The 19,160-nt window shown below is 55.2% G+C and overlaps 2 protein-coding genes across 3 annotated transcripts in view; both read right to left on the minus strand.

Annotated features, from left to right (window-relative positions):
• Positions 1–610, minus strand: part of LOC121094169 (dynamin binding protein) — a 35,508-nt gene extending 34,898 nt beyond the window's left edge. The window contains exon 1 of the mRNA XM_040607405.1: positions 555–610. The gene's annotated coding sequence lies outside the window, so the exon portion shown is untranslated. The remainder of the gene's footprint in view (positions 1–554) is intronic.
• Positions 611–5,413: 4,803 nt separating this feature from the next.
• Positions 5,414–17,184, minus strand: CPN1 (carboxypeptidase N subunit 1). Of its 2 annotated transcripts, XM_040607231.1 has the most exons (9): positions 16,771–17,181; positions 13,576–13,772; positions 12,744–12,899; positions 12,075–12,257; positions 10,427–10,538; positions 9,581–9,720; positions 9,181–9,280; positions 7,532–7,650; positions 5,414–5,681 (listed from the first exon to the last, which is right to left on the minus strand). In XM_040607231.1, exons 1-9 carry the CDS (start codon positions 16,991–16,993, stop codon positions 5,550–5,552), a joined length of 1,362 nt encoding a protein of 453 aa, XP_040463165.1. In that variant the 5' UTR covers positions 16,994–17,181; the 3' UTR covers positions 5,414–5,549. The 2 variants fall into 2 exon arrangements, with proteins under 2 accessions (XP_040463165.1, XP_040463166.1); XM_040607232.1 differs by lacking the exon at positions 9,181–9,280 and having other exon boundaries at positions 5,569–5,681; positions 16,771–17,184.
• Positions 17,185–19,160: the final 1,976 nt, after the last annotated feature.

Consider the following 19,160-nt stretch of genomic DNA (forward strand, 5'->3'; position numbering starts at 1 on the left):
TGGGCAGCCCCCGCTGTAGCCCACCGCTGCTCCACGCTGCCGAAGTGCCCCAAGTACCCCCAGGGCAGCGCGGGCGCCGCGGGACGGAGCCGGCGGGCACGGCGAGCACCCAGCTGGGCGCCCTGGGCTGCGGGGCCTCAGCCCGGCTGCCGGCACCGGGGGCGAGCACCCACCTGCGGCAGCGGCGCCCACCCGGGGGAGCAGCGCTCCGGCCAGGGGAACCCGCCACCCCCGGGCCGGCCAGGCGGCCCAGGGCAGCCCCCGGGACCGGCAGGGCCTCGGCCTCGGCGGGGCGGCGCGGGGGGAGCGTGCCGGTACGGCGTGCGACGGCTGGAGGCGCCAGGCGGGGCGGGAGGCGGCGGGCGGAGGCGGGGGCCGCGGCAGAGGCGGGGGGGCGGGCCGCGCCGGGAGCCCGGCGGGGGCGCAGGCTGGGCGGCCGCGGGGGCGCGCGGGGCGGGGGGAGGCGGGCGGGCGGGCGGCGGGGGCGCGCGTAGGCCGGGCGGCGGCGGGCAGGGAGCGCCCGGCTCCCCCCGACCGCTCCAGCGGGTCCCTACCTTCTCCCGGCCCGTCCGGGCGCCGCGGCCGCTCCGACCCTACGGGTCCCGCTCCCGCCTCCGCCCCCCGCCGCCCTCTAGCCCCGCCCGGGCCCCGGCCGGCCCGGCCCCCAGTGCCCGCCCGGCCTCGCAGGGCCCCGCCCGGGCCCGCCGCCTGGCTCCCTCCGCAGGGCCCGGCCCGCGGCTGGGAGGCTGCGGGCAGGGCTGGCGGGACGGGCTTGGTGCTGCTGCGCGGGGCCTGGCCCGCAGCCTGGGGATCCCGGGACCCCGGGTGACATGGGGACATAGAATCACATAGAACGGTTGGGTTTGGAAGGGACCTCTGGAGATCATCCAGTCCAACCCTCTGCTAAAGCAGGTTCTCCTACAGCAGGCTGCACACAGTCACGTCCAGGCGGGTTGTCAGTGTCTCCACAGAAGGAGACGCCACAGCCTATCTGGGCAGCCTGTCCCAGGGCTCGGTCACCCTCAGAGTAAAGAAGTGTTCCCTGATATTCACATGGAAGTTGCTTCTTGTGTGGTAGTTTGTGCCCATTGCCCCTTGTCCTGTCACTGGGGACAAGGGGCATCCCCCTTTCCAGCGCCACTCGCCCCCCCTGGCGGCCCACAGGGACACCCCGACATGGGACAATGCCCAGGGTAGGGTGCCAGGTGCGGGGACATGGGGTGCAGACACCCCCGTGGCCACCAGGCCGGGAATAGCACCTGTGCACCAGGCACCCGTGCTAGGGTGCTGGCAGAGCAGCCGGGGCCCGGTGCGGAGCAAGGCAGGCAGTTGCCTGCGCAAACCCTCTCTGACTTCTTCAAAGCGCTGATGCCTTGCAGACACGAGCAGCGCCGGGGCTTCCCTTCCCTGCTGTTGCTTTCTCCTGGGAGTCTCTTGCTGCCTTGTGGGCTTCAGCTTCGGCAGCAGCCGACGAGTAGGTCTACGCTGTCCATCTGGTGCAGTCTCAGTTTTATTGCTAGGAGCTGGCTTGGCTGCTTAGATACACCGTGAGATCATGCCAGAGCACCAAGATGAAGAAAACCAAATAGCTCCCCAGCAGAAAGCTGTGACAGGGAAGGCCAGTTTGTGCATCACACGGGTTGGGCACACCGAGTACAGTAGGTCCTGCACTGGTTTTCCTGGTAGGCCAAAAAAAGCCTCCATGCCCCAAGGGATACCATCCCTCAGCAACATGCTGTGAAGCCCCTAGTCTCTCAGTCCCCAGAACAGTTATCGCTGTTTGGCACTTGTTTGTGCATTTAGCTACACTTCTCCATAGCAACCACCCAGATCCCAGCTTGGCTTGCTACCAGCTAGGCGCGGGGTGTGCAGAGCACGTTGCACGCACTGCTGTCAGTCGTGTCGGTATGTGCACAGGCTGGGAGCTGACTCCCCGTCTGCTCTCCTGAGGCGGCGACCCACACTGCTGTCATGGTGCGATGCTGTTGATGGCGTCACATCCACCCTCCCCACTGGGGTTTCTGCTCATCCCACAGCTTTGATTGTAAGAGTTTTGGTTCATTCTTCTGGGACTGGCTTCGCTTTGTTTACATGGTTCTCCAGCATCTGCATACAGTTCTGGTCTCCTCATCTCAGAAAGGTTAAAAGAGAATGGAATAAGGTTTGGAGGCAGGCAGTAAGGATGCTCAGGGGCATGGGAACAGACTGTACAGTGAACAACCGTGTAGGCTGGGACTCTTCAGCTTGGAAGAAGGACGCAGTGTGGAGGAAGAGGTCTACAAAATCATGAGTGGCCCAGAGAGGATGGGGAGGACTGTTCGCTGTGTCTTCTGACACAAACCCGTCAACTGCTTTTGCCTTGACTGGAGCCTCAAAAGAATGTGAAACCACTGCACTGCAGATGTTGCGTCCAAGGGTTTAGCTCCCTATTTAGCCTACACTTGCAACATTGGGGGCCAAGTTCATGGCAAGTCTTTGAGAGCCCTGCTTAAGAGAGTGCTGCCTCAGAAACATTTTGTAACCATGTTTTCGTGTGGAGAGCTTGGCCATGGGCAAGTGGAGCATTACCAAACTGTTCAACACAAAAATATTCAGAGCTGGGAGGAGAATGAGCTGAACAAATCCCACCCCAGAGAGAGACAGTCCTCCAGAAGGTTGTATCTCATAGGAACCCTCTTCTAGGGGAAAAAGCATGCAAGTGAGACTAATTTTACTGCTGCACTGCCAGCCCCACAGCAGCCTCTGAGGGTGAGTGTTGTGGCCTCCTGGGCTGGCTGTCCTGTTCTAGAGAAGAAATCCTTCTCCTCTGACTATGCTGGAAAGTAAGGGGAGTTGAGATGGTCCTACATATTCTAGGACCACAAGAGGGCAACATGAGAGCACCCTGCGGCCAAGAGGCTCAGCTAGGCAACCCATGACACTGCTGGGATGCAGGTGGCATGGGCAGCTCTGTGCAGGCTGAGCATCACTCCGTCCAGGGACAGCCTAGCTGAATTAGCCAACTTAAGGCTGCTCCCTGGGAGCCCCTTCCTTGCTCTCAGCTTCATACGCATCCTCAGAGGTGAGCAGTTAGCTCAGCCAGCTGAGCTAGTGCCATGGTTGGGGGCAGCAATATCTTCCCACGTGTGGGTCAGACACATGGTAACAGCAGACCCTTCTGCATACTTGCATGGGGCCAAGCTGTGGAATGCAAGGTGGTCTCCCTCATTGTGCCTGCACATCCACCAGGAAATCTTTTGGGTGAATGTGCACTGACACATGGCTTCAAACAGGAGGGTCCAGCATCTGGAGTGATGCTGTTGGGCTTGGCCAGGGGAAAGAGGTGTTGAACCACATAGAACAGGGGTCCTCAAACTATGGCCCGTGGGCCAGATATGGCCCCCCAGGGTCCTCAATCTGGCCCCCGGTATTTACAGAATCCCACCGCCCCGTCCCCCACCCGCCCACACCCCGCCGGAGGTTGGGGGGGGGAAACAAGCAGCCGCATATGACTGCCTGCCTCTTCACCTGCGCACTGGCCCCCTGTTTAAAAAGTTTGAGGACCCCTGACATAGAAGTTTGAACATCTCAGTCCCACCATCCTTTTTCACTTCCTTCTGTCACCAAAAGATACAAAATTAGAGAATCTGAATTCAGCTTCGGTTGCACATGTGGAACTGGCCAGTGTCTCCAGCCCATACTGGCCTCTGTAGACTGAAATCACTCACAGCCAGGGTTAAACGCTTTACCATTCCTGGCAGTTTTTTGTAATAGCCTGTATAAATACCCTGCAAGGGACAGTTTGCTCTGCCTTTCCAAGAACAGACATGACAGAGAAACAGCTTCTGTTAGCAGGCAGAGCTACAAGAGAGTGTGTGTATGCTGCTAGGGCTGAAAATGCCACTAGCATCTTGTAGCAGAGACAGAGGAGGAGGTGACAGTGAGGGAAGAAGTGCAGAACATTGCCTATGCGGTAGGGTGGTAGAGGTTGCTCACAAGAGTTGAAAAGGTGTTTGCAGAAGAGGAGGAGCAAGGGGATGTCTGGGAGACACTTTTTGGACAGGCCTGGCATCCGCAGGGATTTTGGCCTCTGGCTATGTCCGTGCGGGGGCACCGGTTCCGGGGGATGACCCACCACCGGGCAGGCGTGCAGCTGGTGGTAGCTGGCGCTGCCTGGGCTGCTTGTTGCCCGGGGAGCACCTGGCCTTGTGGAAGCAGTGGGGGGGGTGCGGGACTTGGAGTGGTCTGGCACCATGAGCCAGGGGCGGTAGCGCTGGTGAAGGGTGGCAGAGGTGATTGCACACAGAGCAGAACTGGAGAGAACCAGTGCAATGAAGGGCTGTATGGGGGAGACTGGGAAAACCGGCCAAGGAAAAAGAAATTGCTGGGGTACATGGGTGGGACTGTTTATCCCTCTGGAGTTACTTATTTTCTATGGAGAATGCTAGAAGGGGTTTGCCTGCTTAAGATATTTTCACCATTTTTACCAGCTTTGTTTCTGCTCTTGCTCCCACTCCAAACCCGCCCACACAGACTAAGCAGCATTTTAAGACCCAGCCTGTAGTACCCCACCTCACTGAACTACGGATCATGTCTTCCCTAATCCAATCACAACTTATGTGGCTTGTGCTGTCCCTGCACAGAACACTGCTGGCATCCAGTGTCCACACTTTCCTGTTGCACATTGACAGGACCAAGGTTCAGGGTATTTACCTCAAAGGAACATCAAATCAGCTGACTTGCACTCCTACTCATCACTAGTTGCCAGACTTCACCTGGTTGCTCCTGTGCTCAGACCAATAGTTTGTGTTGGCTGAAGCAGATCCTTCAGCAAGCCATGTGGTTTGGGTCTGAAGACATAAGGATATAGGACAATCCTTGGCTTTTGCCAGTGTGTATCATTTTAACCTGACTACAAATAATCCAAACCAGCTACCAGAAAGTCTCATCGGCACATCAAGATAAATGTGACATCAGCCAGGAGACCACACCTCCCAATGCTGTGTTCCTACTTGTGGAATTGCCAACCAGCAATGGCTGTGCTACGTGTGGGACAAACTGTGTTCAAAGCTGGTCACATCACCGACTGCTTTAAAACTGACCTCCCCCTAACTTCATGGTCTACAGGCAGCAAGTGTCCTTACCTGAGGGAGAAGCATGGCACTCACACCCAGAGGACCAGTGCCAGGATTCATGTGCCCAGCTTGTGAATGCAGCAGGTCAAAGACCAGGGCCTGGATTCATCCTCCCTGGTATGCACTAGTGTCTGAGCATCTCATGGGGGCTGTAGCAACTGAGTCCAGGAGTAAAGGGAGCAGAGCTCTCCAAGATGGAGCGAGTGCAGAAGAAGAGCTCAGCAGCTACAGACACACTGCCTGGGGAATGGTAGCCCAGGCACATTTTGTTGAGAATGACTTCACGATTTGCTCAGGGATTAAATACTTCCTCGTTTAATATCATAATAATTTGGGCTAGTTTCATGCTGGACTGTTGGAAAGTTCACTGGCTGGAGTCATCAGCCAAGCCTCGTATAAATGGCTTCCCCCAGCTCTCAGCCAAGTGAGCTGTCCTCATCTTTGGGTCCCCCGGCGGGTAGCTCTTGGCACTACCTTCTTCTGAAGGGCTTTGTTGTTTGTACGTGTGCCTGAGGTTTTACGCTCCAGGGGCTTCCTCACCACGTCTTGTTTGAGCTGGAAATGCACCTGGAGAAAGAACAAAAATAACTGTATAACACTGTGTGTGTGCTCTGCTGGCTCAGGGGTCTACAGGACCTGCCTCCACTGCTAGCCTTCAAAGCTGACTCTTGGGTCAAGACAAGCAATAAGGGGCCTCAGACAGTGTTACGATACAATGGGAACTTAGTTTTTAAATAAGCTGGAAACTTTTTTTCCTGTGGAAAATGTTGTACCAACAATCAGCTACATTTCTTATGCAGAGTTGCTCCTGTGGCAATGTGATGTCCTAGGATGGTTTGGAAGATGTGCTGTGAAAGGCAAGGGACTGGTCTATGCTCTTTCTTCATCTTTTCTCACCAGAGAGTAGAGAAATAGCATTGCTTTGCATCTCTGTGAATATTTAATACACAGGATGGTTTAGGACAGACAATCCTTTTTCAACGGTATCTCGTTAGCTGAAATCTGTTTAATCAGTCTTTCAGCAACCAGTGCTTCCAGTAGATGCAGGAAAAAAAATTCCAGGAAAGAAACCTCCATCCACTATAGCCATGCAAACAGGTACGAGAGGTAGAAGGGGATAAGGAATGTGCAGGACACAGCATCAGATAAATGGCCATACAGAAAGGTGAAACTGGAATGGGGCAGTGTGGGCTTCCTGGCGGAGGGATGGGCTGAATGGTGGGTATAGGAGCTGCTGCAGGGGCAGAGGGAAATGGTCACAAAAAGGCTGCTGTGAGGTGAGAACCTCAAAAATCAGACCATCAGGGAACAAATGAGTCCTCTACAGCAACAGGGTAAAAGGAAAATCTATTCCTAAAAGGAAAGCCAAAGAGCTGGGTGCTTAACCTAGCAAAACAAAAGGCTAGGACTGGGCTTCACAGCTCTATAAATACATCAGGGAATAAATACCAGAGAAGAAGAGGAGCTATTTAAAGCAAAACACTGGCATAAGAACAAATAGGGATAAACTGACCATAAATAAATTTAGGATGAAAATTAGAAGGTTTATAATCCTGAGAAAAGGGCAGCTCTGGAAGAACTTCAGAGGCTGGGTAGGGTGGGATGAAGAGTTGGAGGGTGGGAGAATCACCGCAGTGTATTTACAGTAAAGCCTGACCAGTGTGCATGCAGTGAAGCAAATGATGTGCCAGGATGCTGCAGCCAGGGGGTTCTTGCTGGTCCTTAGAGGAGGCTGTGGTGCCACCATGTCCACAAGGCAACAGCAGGGGCAGGAATCACCACGCGTTGTTTTTATAACCAATTTCTAGTTGTCCAGCCTGCCTTCAGAAAGGCACTGTAGGGGTCAAGAACACTTCATCTCCCAAAAGTGCTTGGCTGTTCCTTGTTGGCACCCAGTTCCCATCTGTCTTGGGTGCTCTTAGCGGAATGAAAGGCAAACTTCAGTCTCTTGCTACATGATACATGTTTGGCCCAGGCAGGATGCAGATGATAGCAGAGTACTGAAACCTACAGAACCAGGAGGATAACGGGACCTCAGGGAACAGATGCTGTCTCCACATCATCATGTCCTGGAGAGTGTGGAGGTTGGAGGGAGAGCTAAAGAGGAGCAGCCCCAGTTGGCTGGGGGCTTTCCCCATGGCCAAAAGACAGAGGGACACAGGAGCTGGCATGGCAGCCCAGTGCAGCTGTGAGCCCTCAGTAAGGAAACAAGAGGCACATGGCATTGCCTTCACCCTGTCCCTCTCTGTGAGCTGCAGGGAGCCCCGTGTCAGCCAAAGCAGACAGCCTGTAGCCACTGGCAATACTCTACATCCCATCTCCTTTCTCTGCTACTCACTAGGCATCCCCCACTGCATTTCTTTCTCCCTTGGTGAAGACATTTTGAGACACCCTCATGACTATGCAGCCTGACTCACCAGTGAAGGTGCAGCTGGGCCAACTGTTGTGGTCACTGTCTGTGGCTGGTACCCCTCTGCAGAGGCAGTGACAGTGTAAGTGCCAGGCAGCAGCAGCCGGAAATAATCCCCTGTATCACCTGGAACACAAGGTGGGAAGAGAAAGCACTCAGGATGCACAGGGAGCACAACAAAAGATATTCCAGCAAGTCTTGCTGAGTATACTTCCTCGAGGATGTGTGGCCTTCAAAACCCAGGCATTTTTTGGCCTTCCTTCCAAATCTGCTGGACACTGCAAGGCTGGATTCAGATTGGTAGACTGCAAGTGATGTCTCATTAAGTGCCATGGAGGAGCGGTCAGTCTGTATGTAAATGCCGAATGAAAGGGGATGGTACAGCAGCACTGGCTGTGCCTGTGCAGGGAGGCTGCAAATCTGAGCACTTGCCAGCCAGGCAGCAGCAGACCCAAGGGCAATCACAGCTCCAGTCTGACTCCTTATGCACAATGCAGTCTCTAATTCCTGTCATACACAATTTTGCCAGGTTTGGGTTATCAGTAGGGTTTTAAATGCTTATCAGTTCAGCTGCTCCCTGATTCTCCCTGCATAAGGAAGCCCCAGGAGCACTTTGATGGCCTGTGTACTGCTGTGGTTAGGAACAGGGGACAGGGAGGCAGCAGCACATTATTCATTACTTTGACGATTTGAGTATATTCCCATCTATGGAACTGGATGGGTATTGCAAATTTGAGTAATCATTACAGGCAGCCTGTGTTATTTTGGCTCAGGTGGGGCTAACTGGACACACATGAGCCAGGGGCTTCCAAGGGAAAATGGGGAGGGTGGCTGGCAGGTCAAAGGGAGTAATTTTCTCCCTCTGTTCAGGCCCAGGGAGGCAATGTTGTGGACAATCCCACTCCAAGCAGGAAGCTGGACAGGAGACCCCAGAGAGCACTTTGCAGCCAGCGCCTCTGGGATTCTGTGATCTTTTGCACACTCCCCTTTCCTATGCAGGCTGGCATAGTAAGTGCCAAGTATTAGAGTGTTACTGAGTCACAGACCTATGGCCAGAAGGAGTGTTGATGATTTCACAGTCTGACCTCTGAAGAGCTGGAATATCAGCTATTTTCTGCAGCCAGTCTGTAACGTCTGGTCCAGTTGGAGAAGGATGTTTATGAAAAGGAGGTTAAAATTGTCGAGCAAATGAGAAACCACCACAACTTGGATAAACTAAAGTGGCACTTCATTCACAGTCTAAATTTATCTGGCTTGAACTTTCAGTCTTTCATCTTGTTCTGCCGTTGTGTTCTTTGCTATCAGCTATTTCAGCTCTGTGTAGATACGATACTTGAGTAGACTATTCCCTCAGTCTTCCCTTTGGTTATATACAAATGCATTTTCTCTCTCTTTCAGGTAATAGTAGCTGACTTTCTGAAGTCCTTTAAAATAAGGTTGCAATCCAGTTCTCACCTCTTTCTTTCCTAAGCTTTCCTCAGACCTCCCTGGTCCAGGATGCACAGGGAACATTTCTCACAGCTAGTGTTTTTGGGAAGCAAACCATGCTGGCCACACATATTACAGCCTTGCCTGCTAACCTCCTCCCACATATCCAGATAGCCTCCGAGAGGCTGTATCCAAAAGGGACAGCATGCAAGGGGACTGACAACCCACCAGAGGTGATGTCATGGCTGATTCCCTGGACAGAAATCACTGCTCCTGCAATGCCGTTGTTGTTCTCATCTGACACCAGACCTTTGATGCCCTGGTGAACCTGCAGGGAGGGAGACAGACTGCTGGGTCAAGGACCTTCCTTTGCTCAAGAGGATATTGCTGAGCACTGGAAGAGGGCAGAGCCCTGGTGACAACCCCACCTTTCCCCAAGCCCTTGGCTCTCCTCTTTCTCCCTGGCACAGCCAGTCTAGGACACAACAGTATCCCCAAAGGCTACCAACTAGAGCACCCAGCGAGCTTCATGACCACCTCCCTTCCACCTCTAGTGCCTCCTGGTCCCCTACTATCAGGGCCCATGGGGGCTTGCAGAAGGGTGTAGGTCTCAGGACTTCCCCCCTACCTCTTCAATGAAAGCAACAAGGGCCTCTCGGTTGGCCATCCACTGCCGCTCCAGGTCCTCCTCAGGGGGGAATTTATTGCAGCTCAGTTCCAGGGTGATTTCAAAGCAGTTGGTATAGAGGTAATTGAAGTCCTGCATGCCTGGAAGAGAAAAGCAGCATCCAGGGGAATGCAAGGCTCCCTTCCCTCCCCAGTCCCATGTCCAGGCATCCTGGCCCCTATCTTCAGCCAGAACTGAACTGCTTTTCCTCTTTGCTCTGCAGGTGCATCCTCCTCCCTCCATGACAGTGTGACTAGAGCCTTCTCTACGCAGCCCCCTCCCCTTTTGGCTGCCCAACTCTCTCCTTCAGCTGGATCACCCTCCACTCTGCCTTCAAGAAGCTCAGGGAGGTTGGGTACCACAGGGGCTATGTATCTCTTTCCAGTTCCTCTTCAATTTTTTTTTCTACCCTCAACTGCTGATTTTCAGTTTCCTCGTTGTACCTTTCTTAATCAGATTTTTCAGGAGCCAGCAGCTACAAGAAATGTCTTCCCTTTGGTCACAGTTTTGGGTCTTCATGGAGTTACACCACAGCATTTTCAAATATGCTAACAGATTAATGCTTCCTTTGTCCAGCAGCAGACAGCAGGTCTCTACAGATCTTGGCTATTTCTGTGGCTCTTTCCCAAGCCACTTCCAGTCTTCCCAAGCCACTTCCTGGTCTGAGATGTAGACCTCAGAATGATGTCTAGTAATGGGCATGGTGCTATCACCACAGCTCTTCTCCAACCCATCCTGAGGTTTCTCACCTATCCCTTCACCTCTCTTCAGCTCAGCACCTTGCTGTGGGTGGTGCCCAGCCCTTACCTTTGCTGAGTGAGTACCAGGATGCCCCATTCGTGATGCCATCAGCAAAGTAGTCCCCGCAGTTCCAGCCACGGTGCATCCAGCCGTGGGCATACGAGTAGGTCTTGGCCAGCTAGAGAGAGAGCAGCTAGTGGTCACCACTCCAGCCCCACATAGCTAGGGAGCTTGCCCAGCTCTGGGCAAAACATCCTCCTTCGCACACAGGCTTTGCTGGGGAGTGTGGGAGTGAAGTCAGACAGGACACAGCTCCTGCATTTTACTGCCACGAAACACAATACCATAATACGAGGTGGTCAGGACCTCTACAAAACATATGCAAATGAAGGTGGAGAAGGAAGAGGAGAAATCTGGCAAGCTGGAGGCTTGCTGATGGCACAGGTGGCTTCTGCCCTGCTCCTGATGAGATGAGGAGGAGTGGAGGGCACTGGGCCCACACAGGGGCACCCAGCCCCATTGGAGCTGGACCCCACACAGCAAATGGCACTAACAGGGGAAGAAGATATGTGAGGAAAAATAACCAGTACAAGCCCTGATGCAAATGCCATATATATCATGGGAATTTGGATTAGGAAAGAGTTTGGGCAACTCACTGGTTCTAGCAACCACTTGTTTATTGCCCTTATTAAAATTACTGCTTATTTTTAGACATGAAGGCAGGGCTAAAATTGGGCCACTGCACTGAAAGCCTGTCGTTTGCATAAGACACAGTTTAAGAGAGACCAGAGTTTGCATTTTCTAATGCAAACTCTATACCCTTGTATTATGGTTCAGATGCTGGTGTAATCTTGTTCTGTCAGCAGGAAAACAGTTACTTCACTACATTTCTGACTTCTGAGGCTATGTGGGTATCATTAGCCTACGCCCCAGACTGCAGCCTCTCTACATCTGGGTCCGAGCACGGCCCTAATCCCAGCAGGTCCTGGCAAGCCCCTGCACAGCCTCTGCTTCCAGAGGAGGCTGAACTCCAGCTCAGACTTATTTTTCTCATTAACTGTTCTAATGCAGACTTGCTTTTTCTTGTGCTGGGTATTTCCTAATGGAAGCAGTGACTGAAGGCACTGTTTTCTGGGACATTTTAACAATGGAGAAAAACCACAGGTTTCAGCTAGTGCTAGCAGGATCAGCAGCATAGACCTACACATTCCCTGATGTCTGCCTATGCTCCTGGTGCGCTTTTTGTTGTATTTCTTATTCTTCAGGTCCCTGCTGGGCACCCACCTCCTTTATCCTGCTCTCAATAGACCCCCATCCAGACCCTGCCACACCTCTAGGAAAAAACCCATACACATGTTACAATGGTGCAGCAAAGCTGGGGGCAGGCTCCAGCTCTGGAAGAGCAGGATGGTACTGAAGACACTGGTGATACTGGGGTTATGGGGAACCCAAGCACGGTATGGATGAGGAAGGGGCTCCTGAGAGTTAAGACTGGCCTGTCCATGTGGTGGGACTAGATCATGGTGGGACTGCCCGAACCTGGCTCACGAGCTGTTGGCTGGCAGAAATGCCATAGTCTGCCAATGTTATGTCCAACATGTTTCTTGGCTCAGCTCCTGCATGAGGCAGTGACCAGAGACTTCTGTGCCAGCTCTCACATGCTGCACCCTGCTGAGGCTGCAGGAATGCCCTCGCCTGCTGGGGCTGTGCTCACCTTCTGGAACAACTTGTCATCAGGGGTAGGTGTGTTGACTGTCCGCCGGTGGCTCCTGAACCGCTGGTCCTGAGACTTATCGTAGGGGTAATTTGCCACCACTGCTCCACCATGGAGATTGGCTGAGAGCACGAAGTTGTAGCTGCTGATCCACTGGATCACAGCCAACGTCTCTGGCTCCACCTGTGAGGAGAATAAGGATGGGGACAGGGAGAAGAGCTCAGCCAGCTCTGGCCTAGCTGCTGCTCCACGCTGGATTGCAGCATGATCAGTCATGTCAGATCCTGCCCTGCAATATGCCTACTTCAGCCCTTGCAGCCTCCTCCATTCTCCACTGCCTGCACTGACGCTCAGAGCAGGCTCCCCCCGTGCATGCGCTGCTACAGCTCTCCCGGCACAGCCCCAAAAACTGAGGCACAGGTGTTAGCCAGCATGTGCCACCTCCTCTGCCCTGTGCATTGCAGATTTCTCCCCAAGCTGGCTGTGGTGCCAGCCTCTCATCCTGGCAGAGGTGGAAGCTGTGATATGGGACAGGATTACATTGTTTCTCTGCAGGCAGAAGGCATAGAGAAGGAGACAAGCACTGCAAGCCAAAGGAGAGCATATTAGCTTGCACGCTTAGCCACTCTAAGAGGATGCTGTAGCTCTCACAGCATCCCAGACTGGTACCTGGCTTTTCCAGTTGTCGGGCAGTGGGATGTGGTGATTTGGCCCGCTGATTTCCCCACTGTAGTACATGAATGTGTTGAGGTCAGGGAAGTTGCGGTTCAAGTCCACTCCATTGGCGTTGTTCCTCCCCGTCAAGTACCCATTGCTGTCTGGGCCCTGCAGGGCAAAGGTGCATCACGGGGGTGAGTACAGGGTGGGCGCAGGCAGACTGAGTGTCAGGGCGGCAGGGACCGGCCATCGTAACGGCACTTCAGTGCCTTTGAGTCACAACATGCATGTTATTGCTGGCAGAAGAATAAAGAATATTGCACTGACAGGGAAGGTCAGTAACAGTATCTTCATTTTCCAGGGTGACAGAGCAAAGCACAAGCCAAATAAACAATTTGTCTCAACTGAAAGAGCCATGAATAAAATATTTCTCTGAGTTCTAGCAGTATAAAGGAACTGGTGAAGTTCTGGGGGAGAACTAGAGGGCTTCCCTCCCAGCCCTCATGTCACTGCCTGCTCACGACAGGGGCATTCAGCTGCCACCTCCCCAGCCTGGGGCAGGGGATTTGCAGTGACCCTCCTGTGACAAATAAACTCCCGGGGAAAGTAAGACAGATGTAGGAAGCTGCCTCCATCACCTGCCAGGGCTGCCTGTGGCAGGACACACGACGCAAGCCCTTGGCATGGAGGTGAGAAGCAGCAACACCAGTTGAGTGGGGCGAATTTGGCAGGGCATGGAAAGGAAGGATGTCCCCTCCCCATAGCCACAATGAAGGGGATCCTGCAGGGATCTGAAGGGCTTTCTGCCTCTACCCAACTGGAGGAGGCAATCGCTGCCTGGTACCTGCTTGGCAGCCACTTCGTACCCGTCGGGGTTCATGGAGGGCATGATGTGGATGCGTGTGTCGTGGATGAGGTGGGTGATCCGCTCGTTGCCCCGGCGGTACTCCTCACACAGGAACTCAGAGAGCTGCAGCAGCAGCTCACGGCCCAGCACCTCGTTCCCATGCATGTTCCCAACATACTTGAACTCTGGCTCCACTGGAGAGAACAAGAGAGTGATACCATCAGCGAGGGCTGGAATGGGGGGAAGAACCAATTCCTACTGCAGGGAGCCTGGGCAAACCCAAGAGACTCCTGATAAATGGTGTGAAACGGCCCTTTCCCTTGAAAAATGCAAACCTCAACAATGGAGGGTAGCATGGTTCTCATATCGCTCCCCTTTGTTTTGTCACAGCATCCCTGGGAGCAGCTCAGGCTCTCCACTGGGATGCTGCTCACCTTCGGAGCGCACAAGAGGATGTATCTGCAGGTGTTTGGTCTTGGGCTGGGAGAGGCAGCACAGAGGGAGCAGGGAGCGCGGGCAGGATTGCTGCTGCAGAGCCCCAGGGTGACGGGGCCTCCCAGCTCTGCAATGGGTGGCAGTGGAGGGGACAGGCCGTTTCTCCCACCTCTGCCCTTCACAGTTTGCTTTCAGTGCCTCTCACCAGCATGGCACATTCCTGGCTCTGCATGCTTTAAGGAGCTTTTCATTACTCTGCAGGAAAAAAATCAACCCCTGGCTTGGGGCGACCTGTGCTCTTCCACTGGCAGGACACGGTTGCCTTGACTGCTGCTGTCAGCCCCTGACTCCTGTGCTGGTGGGAGGCAGCAGTGGTTTCCTCTCTCCGTCCCCTTTACCTGCCTCCAAGGAAAAGGTTTAGGGGCTTCCTCACCTTCAAGGGACAGGGACAAGAGCCTGGACAAACCCTCAGCAACTGAGTTGAATATGGATCAAACTGTCCCTCAGGCAGCTCCAATATGAGCCAAAAGATCTCTTGCCACTGACTTTGGTAAAAATAAGGTCTTGAAAAACAGACTTAGAGACCACAGACAGTGCCCAGAGCAGGACTCGCTGCTTTGCTGAAAGAGAGGCAGCACACATGAAAGACAGGTTACACTTTCCCAGAGGGTCTTTTAAAGCAGTTACTTGTGGGAAAATAAAATGTCCCATTGCACGCTGGAGTCAGCACAGGTCAGGACGAGAGACACCAGGGGAATTCAGTTAAAAAGGGAGCCTGACTTTCACATGAAAGGGTCAGGAAAAAAATAGGTTGTCATTACAAATGTTGGCTTGCCCGAGTTTCAGACTCCCATTGCACTGCGAGTTTTCTGGCCCCCAGCAGCGATCAGCCTCGAAGTGGCAGCGTGCTGCCCTCAGCCTCAGGACCCCTGGGGTAAAATGCGTTGCAGCCCCATGTCCAAAATTCCCTGCACCTTCACTGTGTGGGAAGGAGACACTGCAGTCAGACGTGCTGAAAATAGATTCTAAAAAAAAAATCTAAATTTGGCAAAAGATTTTGCTTTTCTGTATCTTTTGATCGCTATGCCTCAGCACTGGACACCACAGGTGGGCAACGTGTTTTGACATGGTTAGATTTTCAGGGACATGAGAACTGATTTAATTAGGTAATCCAGTTATAAAAACTATAAAAATGTCCTGGGGATATGTGCAGCATTTATTTAAAAAAAATAATGTCTCAGCAGGGATTCTCCTTTTCTGCTTTGTTTGAGTCTGCAGTAGGACTCGTCAGCCTTTTTTGATATGCAGACCCCTAAACATTGTCCACGTGGACACATAAGCCCTAATTACTGCATGTAAGCTCACTGACTCTAGGCTTCCTTTTCCGTGGCCTTCGAGGGAACCCAGTTTCCCAAAGTCCTTGAGCTACAAGCTGAAAGAGCCAGCCTGAGGGTGGCCCATGCTACAAGCAGGGCCACAGGTCCACACTGCCTGCCTGGGGCAGGGGAGATCTTGGTCACCTTCCAGCTGCTCTCCTGTGGTCCTGCAAGTCTAAAATCCAGTGGTGCATTGCCAGTGCCTGTTGCTCACTCCTTGCTTTGAATCAGCCTCTGATGTGCTGTGGAGGTGCCTGAGGTGTCCTCAGCACTGTGCAGGTTTCCCTCTACTGAACGGGGCTGGTGTGAAGGTGGCCATGGTGAGAAACCACCCGTGCTGCCTCCCAGCATCCCTGAAGGTGATACTCTGGGCCACAGGAGGGGAGCAGCATGCCCCCAGTGCAGCACATACTTGGGCAAGCTGCTGCCAGGCATGGGGTGCTGTGAGGTTTGGGGGGGTTACTCTGCTGAGGGGGGCACAGGTACGGGTCCTGCTCACCCCTGCAGTGCTGCCAGCAGTTTTCCACAGGACTAGGCTGCTTGGACTTGTCAGACCCTACATTTAACCACACTGCTCAGGATTTGAAAAGGCAAAAGACACTGCAAAAAGCAGGCAAAGCCCTGTCCTCACCTGCAGCCCAGGGGCACAAGGCAGGGAAGCAAGGGAGCCCACAGCCTGGAGAGCCAGCTGGTCCCCGCTCCCCCAGGGGCACTTGGCTGCCAGCAAGGTCTGGCTTGGCGGCGGTGTCTCCGTGCTGCACGGGCAGCAGCTCAAGGGGCCATTGCTGCCAAGGCTCCACAGGGCCACGTGGCAGCAGGTAAAGACCTCTGAGACCGCCTGTCACAGGAGCTGCACAGCTGGCAGGGATGGCGGGGCTGCAGCAGCCCAGCACCCGCTCTGCTGGGGTCCCTCGCTCACTGTCCCCCCAGCTTTGGGGTCTGGCGGAGGAAGGGCCAAACTCTTCCCTCCTGCCACTATCCAGCAGCAAAGGATGGAGGGTGGGTGCTGCCTCTCCCCACCTGCACAATACTGTTTCGGGAGGGAGAGGGTGGCAGGGCAGGTGGGGTGCTGGGATGGACGTGCCTGGGTGCTCGTGTTAGCTTGCACTGAAAAATCAGAGCTCTGTCCAAAGTACGCGCCTGGGCCACGCCGCAGCTCAGGCAAGCGTGGTGCATGCATGTGGGTTTTGCCTGAGCGTCCCAGGGCTGGCCGCCGCGGCCCCTGCTGGAGCTGGCATCCCCTGACACCCCAGCATCGCTGGGGCTCCTGCTTGGAAAGGGAGATACCCCCGGCCCCGTGCCCCCACGGTGCCGCGTGGCAGGGAGCATGGCCACGAAGCCTGGCCTCTCCAAACCGCCGTCCCCATCCCCCCCTACTCACGGGGCTCGTGGATGCCCGGGTAGTCGCTGAACTCCAGCACGTAGAGGTGTCGGCCCTCGACGCTGCGGCCGATGCTGTAGATGCGGGTGATGTAGGGGCACTGGCTCTGCACGCGGAACAGGGCCTGCACCATCTCCTCGTAGCGATGGTGGAGGAAGCTGAGGGCGGCTGCCCCCTCGAGCAGCAGCAGGGCTCCCGCCAGGGACCGCAGCCACCGAGCCATCCTCCCGCGGCGCCGGGCGCCCAGACCCGCTCCCAGCCCCCGGCTCCCTCCCAGCCGGGAGCTTAAAGTGCAAACTCCAACCAGCTCTTTCCAGTTCCCGAGCGCCAGCCCCCTGCACCTGCGGGCGGGGGGCAGCGGCAGCGGGGCGCGCCGGGGCCCCGCGGGGCAGGAATGCTCCCCCCGCCCGCCCGCCCGCCGGGCCCGCTCTCCGCCGTCGGGGAAGTTCCCCCCGCCCCGGCTCACTTATTAACCGGACAGCAAACAGGCCCCCGCGGCCACTGGCTGTCACCGCAGAAGAAGCGCAGGGCTGGAAAACTGGCTGCGGAGGGCGTGGGGGCTGCCAAGCGCACGGCGAGCGGCGGGGCGGGGGAGAGGCGGGGGGCGGGGGGTGCCCGGCGCCGGGCCCGGCCGCGGGGCGAGAGCCGGGTGCGTGGGGACGGCGCCGGGGCGGCCCCGCATGGCTCCCGCCGCCGGCAGCTCCCGCCGCTCCTCCCCGGGTCCCGGCCGCCAGCCCCGAGCCGCGCCTGCTCCCCTGCCCCGTCTCCTGGGGAAGCAGAGGGAGGCGCCGCCAGGGGCTCCGGGGGCCGCCGGCAGAGGCACCGCACCGGCCGCCCCGCCGCTCCCGGGAGAGCCAGAGGCACCGCACCGGCCGCCCCGCCGGGTCAGCGCGTCGCGGAGGGAGGGCAGGGCGACGCGGGGGCTGATGCGGGAGCTGTCTGCTGAGCAGGTGCCAGCACGGAGAGCGCTGCTTAGAGCCCCGTTACCGCCCCGCTGTGCCCCGGCACCAGGCGTGGTAACGAGCCCCGCAGGCACCGGGTAACTGGCAGCAGAAGGGAGCCCAACGGCGTAAAGGCAGGTGACTATGCCCTGCTGTCTGTTAATAGAGTTGCTGACTGTTTCCTGGTTTGGGGGAAGCTGGTTCCTCTCCACCCCTCTGCCACGCACATCCTTGCGCCGGTGGGCAGCACCCACCTCAGGGCCTCTGCGCTCTGCCCACGGACAGTGGCAGCCGCGGGAGGCAGCCTTACCTCGTGGGACTAAAACTCCAGCAGCTCTGACAGATGTTCATTAGGACACCCCTCACAGAGCCCAAATGTGAGCAACAAAGAGCCAAAAGATTTACCATCACGGCTGCACGTGCCAGGAGAAAGGCTCCCTTTGGTAACATGAGCATGCCACGCTGCTCTGCCCAGGCCATGCTAGAAAGGAGCTCCTCCTGCCATCAGAAATGGGCTTCTCGGGATACCTGGTGCCATGCTAAACACCTGCCTTCCTTTCATCCTTGAAGCGGATCCACGCTGCATTGCTCTAACCCCTGTGACAAGGCTTGCTCTAGCTGCCTCTTCCCCCAGCAAAGCATCCTCTCCCAGTGTTGCCCAGCACCACTGCTTTCCTACCTGTCCTCCACACCTGCTTTGGCTGCCAACTGCCTTTCTGCCTCAGTTTCCCAGGAAGCAAATTGGTAAAACCAGAGAGATGCTGTTTATACCCTCTAACGCAAACAGTGCAGGCTGGAGGACAAAGGCTTTGCCTGCTGCTGGCTTTCCCACTTCCAATTTTCTTCTACCCCAGTCCCATCATAGTGTTCCTTTCTCTCCTTGTCTCTGTTCCTTCTTGGTCTTCTGCCCCAACTGCACAGTGCTCTCCTCTCAGTTATGGCCCCTATCAAAAAAAAGTGTAAAAGTCCTGGTTTTGAACAAATATCTTTAGAAGACATGATGAGAAAATGAAGGATATTATACATACATAAAGCTAACAGTAGTCATAATAACCACTTCTCCCCATTAAACTTCATCCTCACTTGTCAGTGCTTCAGGACCTGGCACGGCATTGCAGCCATCTGTGATCAGGTAACAAGAAACTGTGCTGGAGGTCCAGCTTCTCCCAGCACTTGCAGGAAACCAAGCAAAACTAGCCGAGGCTGTGGTGGGGCATGGCGGGCATGGGTATAGTTATAATTAGCATGGGTATGGGAGCTTTTATCTTTAGAGCAAGCCATGTCTGGTGGTATTCTGTGGTGCTGGCAGCCCATACAGCAGAGGGACATGCCCTCATCTCCTTCACATCGTGCTCCCAGGGCTCCTGGGTTCCTGTGGAGCTTCTCTCTCCCCGCTTTCAGCAACCAAGGCAATGCAAAAGAGGTGGGCAGGTTTCCAGCACTAGCCAG

This window comes from Falco naumanni, chromosome 9, assembly GCF_017639655.2.
Source record: "Falco naumanni isolate bFalNau1 chromosome 9, bFalNau1.pat, whole genome shotgun sequence".
Lineage (NCBI taxonomy): Eukaryota > Metazoa > Chordata > Aves > Falconiformes > Falconidae > Falco > Falco naumanni.

Coding starts and splice junctions, on each gene's coding strand:
- CPN1 (XM_040607231.1), bottom strand. CDS start 16,993: ATGGCTCGGTGGCTGCGGTCCCTGGCGGGAGCCCTGCTGCTGCTCGAG. Junction 7,651..9,180: donor CAGCCATGACATCACCTCTG/GTGGGTTGTCAG, acceptor CTTGTGTTCCAG/GTGATACAGGGGATTATTTC. Junction 5,682..7,531: donor GCCCAGCTGCACCTTCACTG/GTGAGTCAGGCT, acceptor TTCTTTCTCCAG/GTGCATTTCCAGCTCAAACA.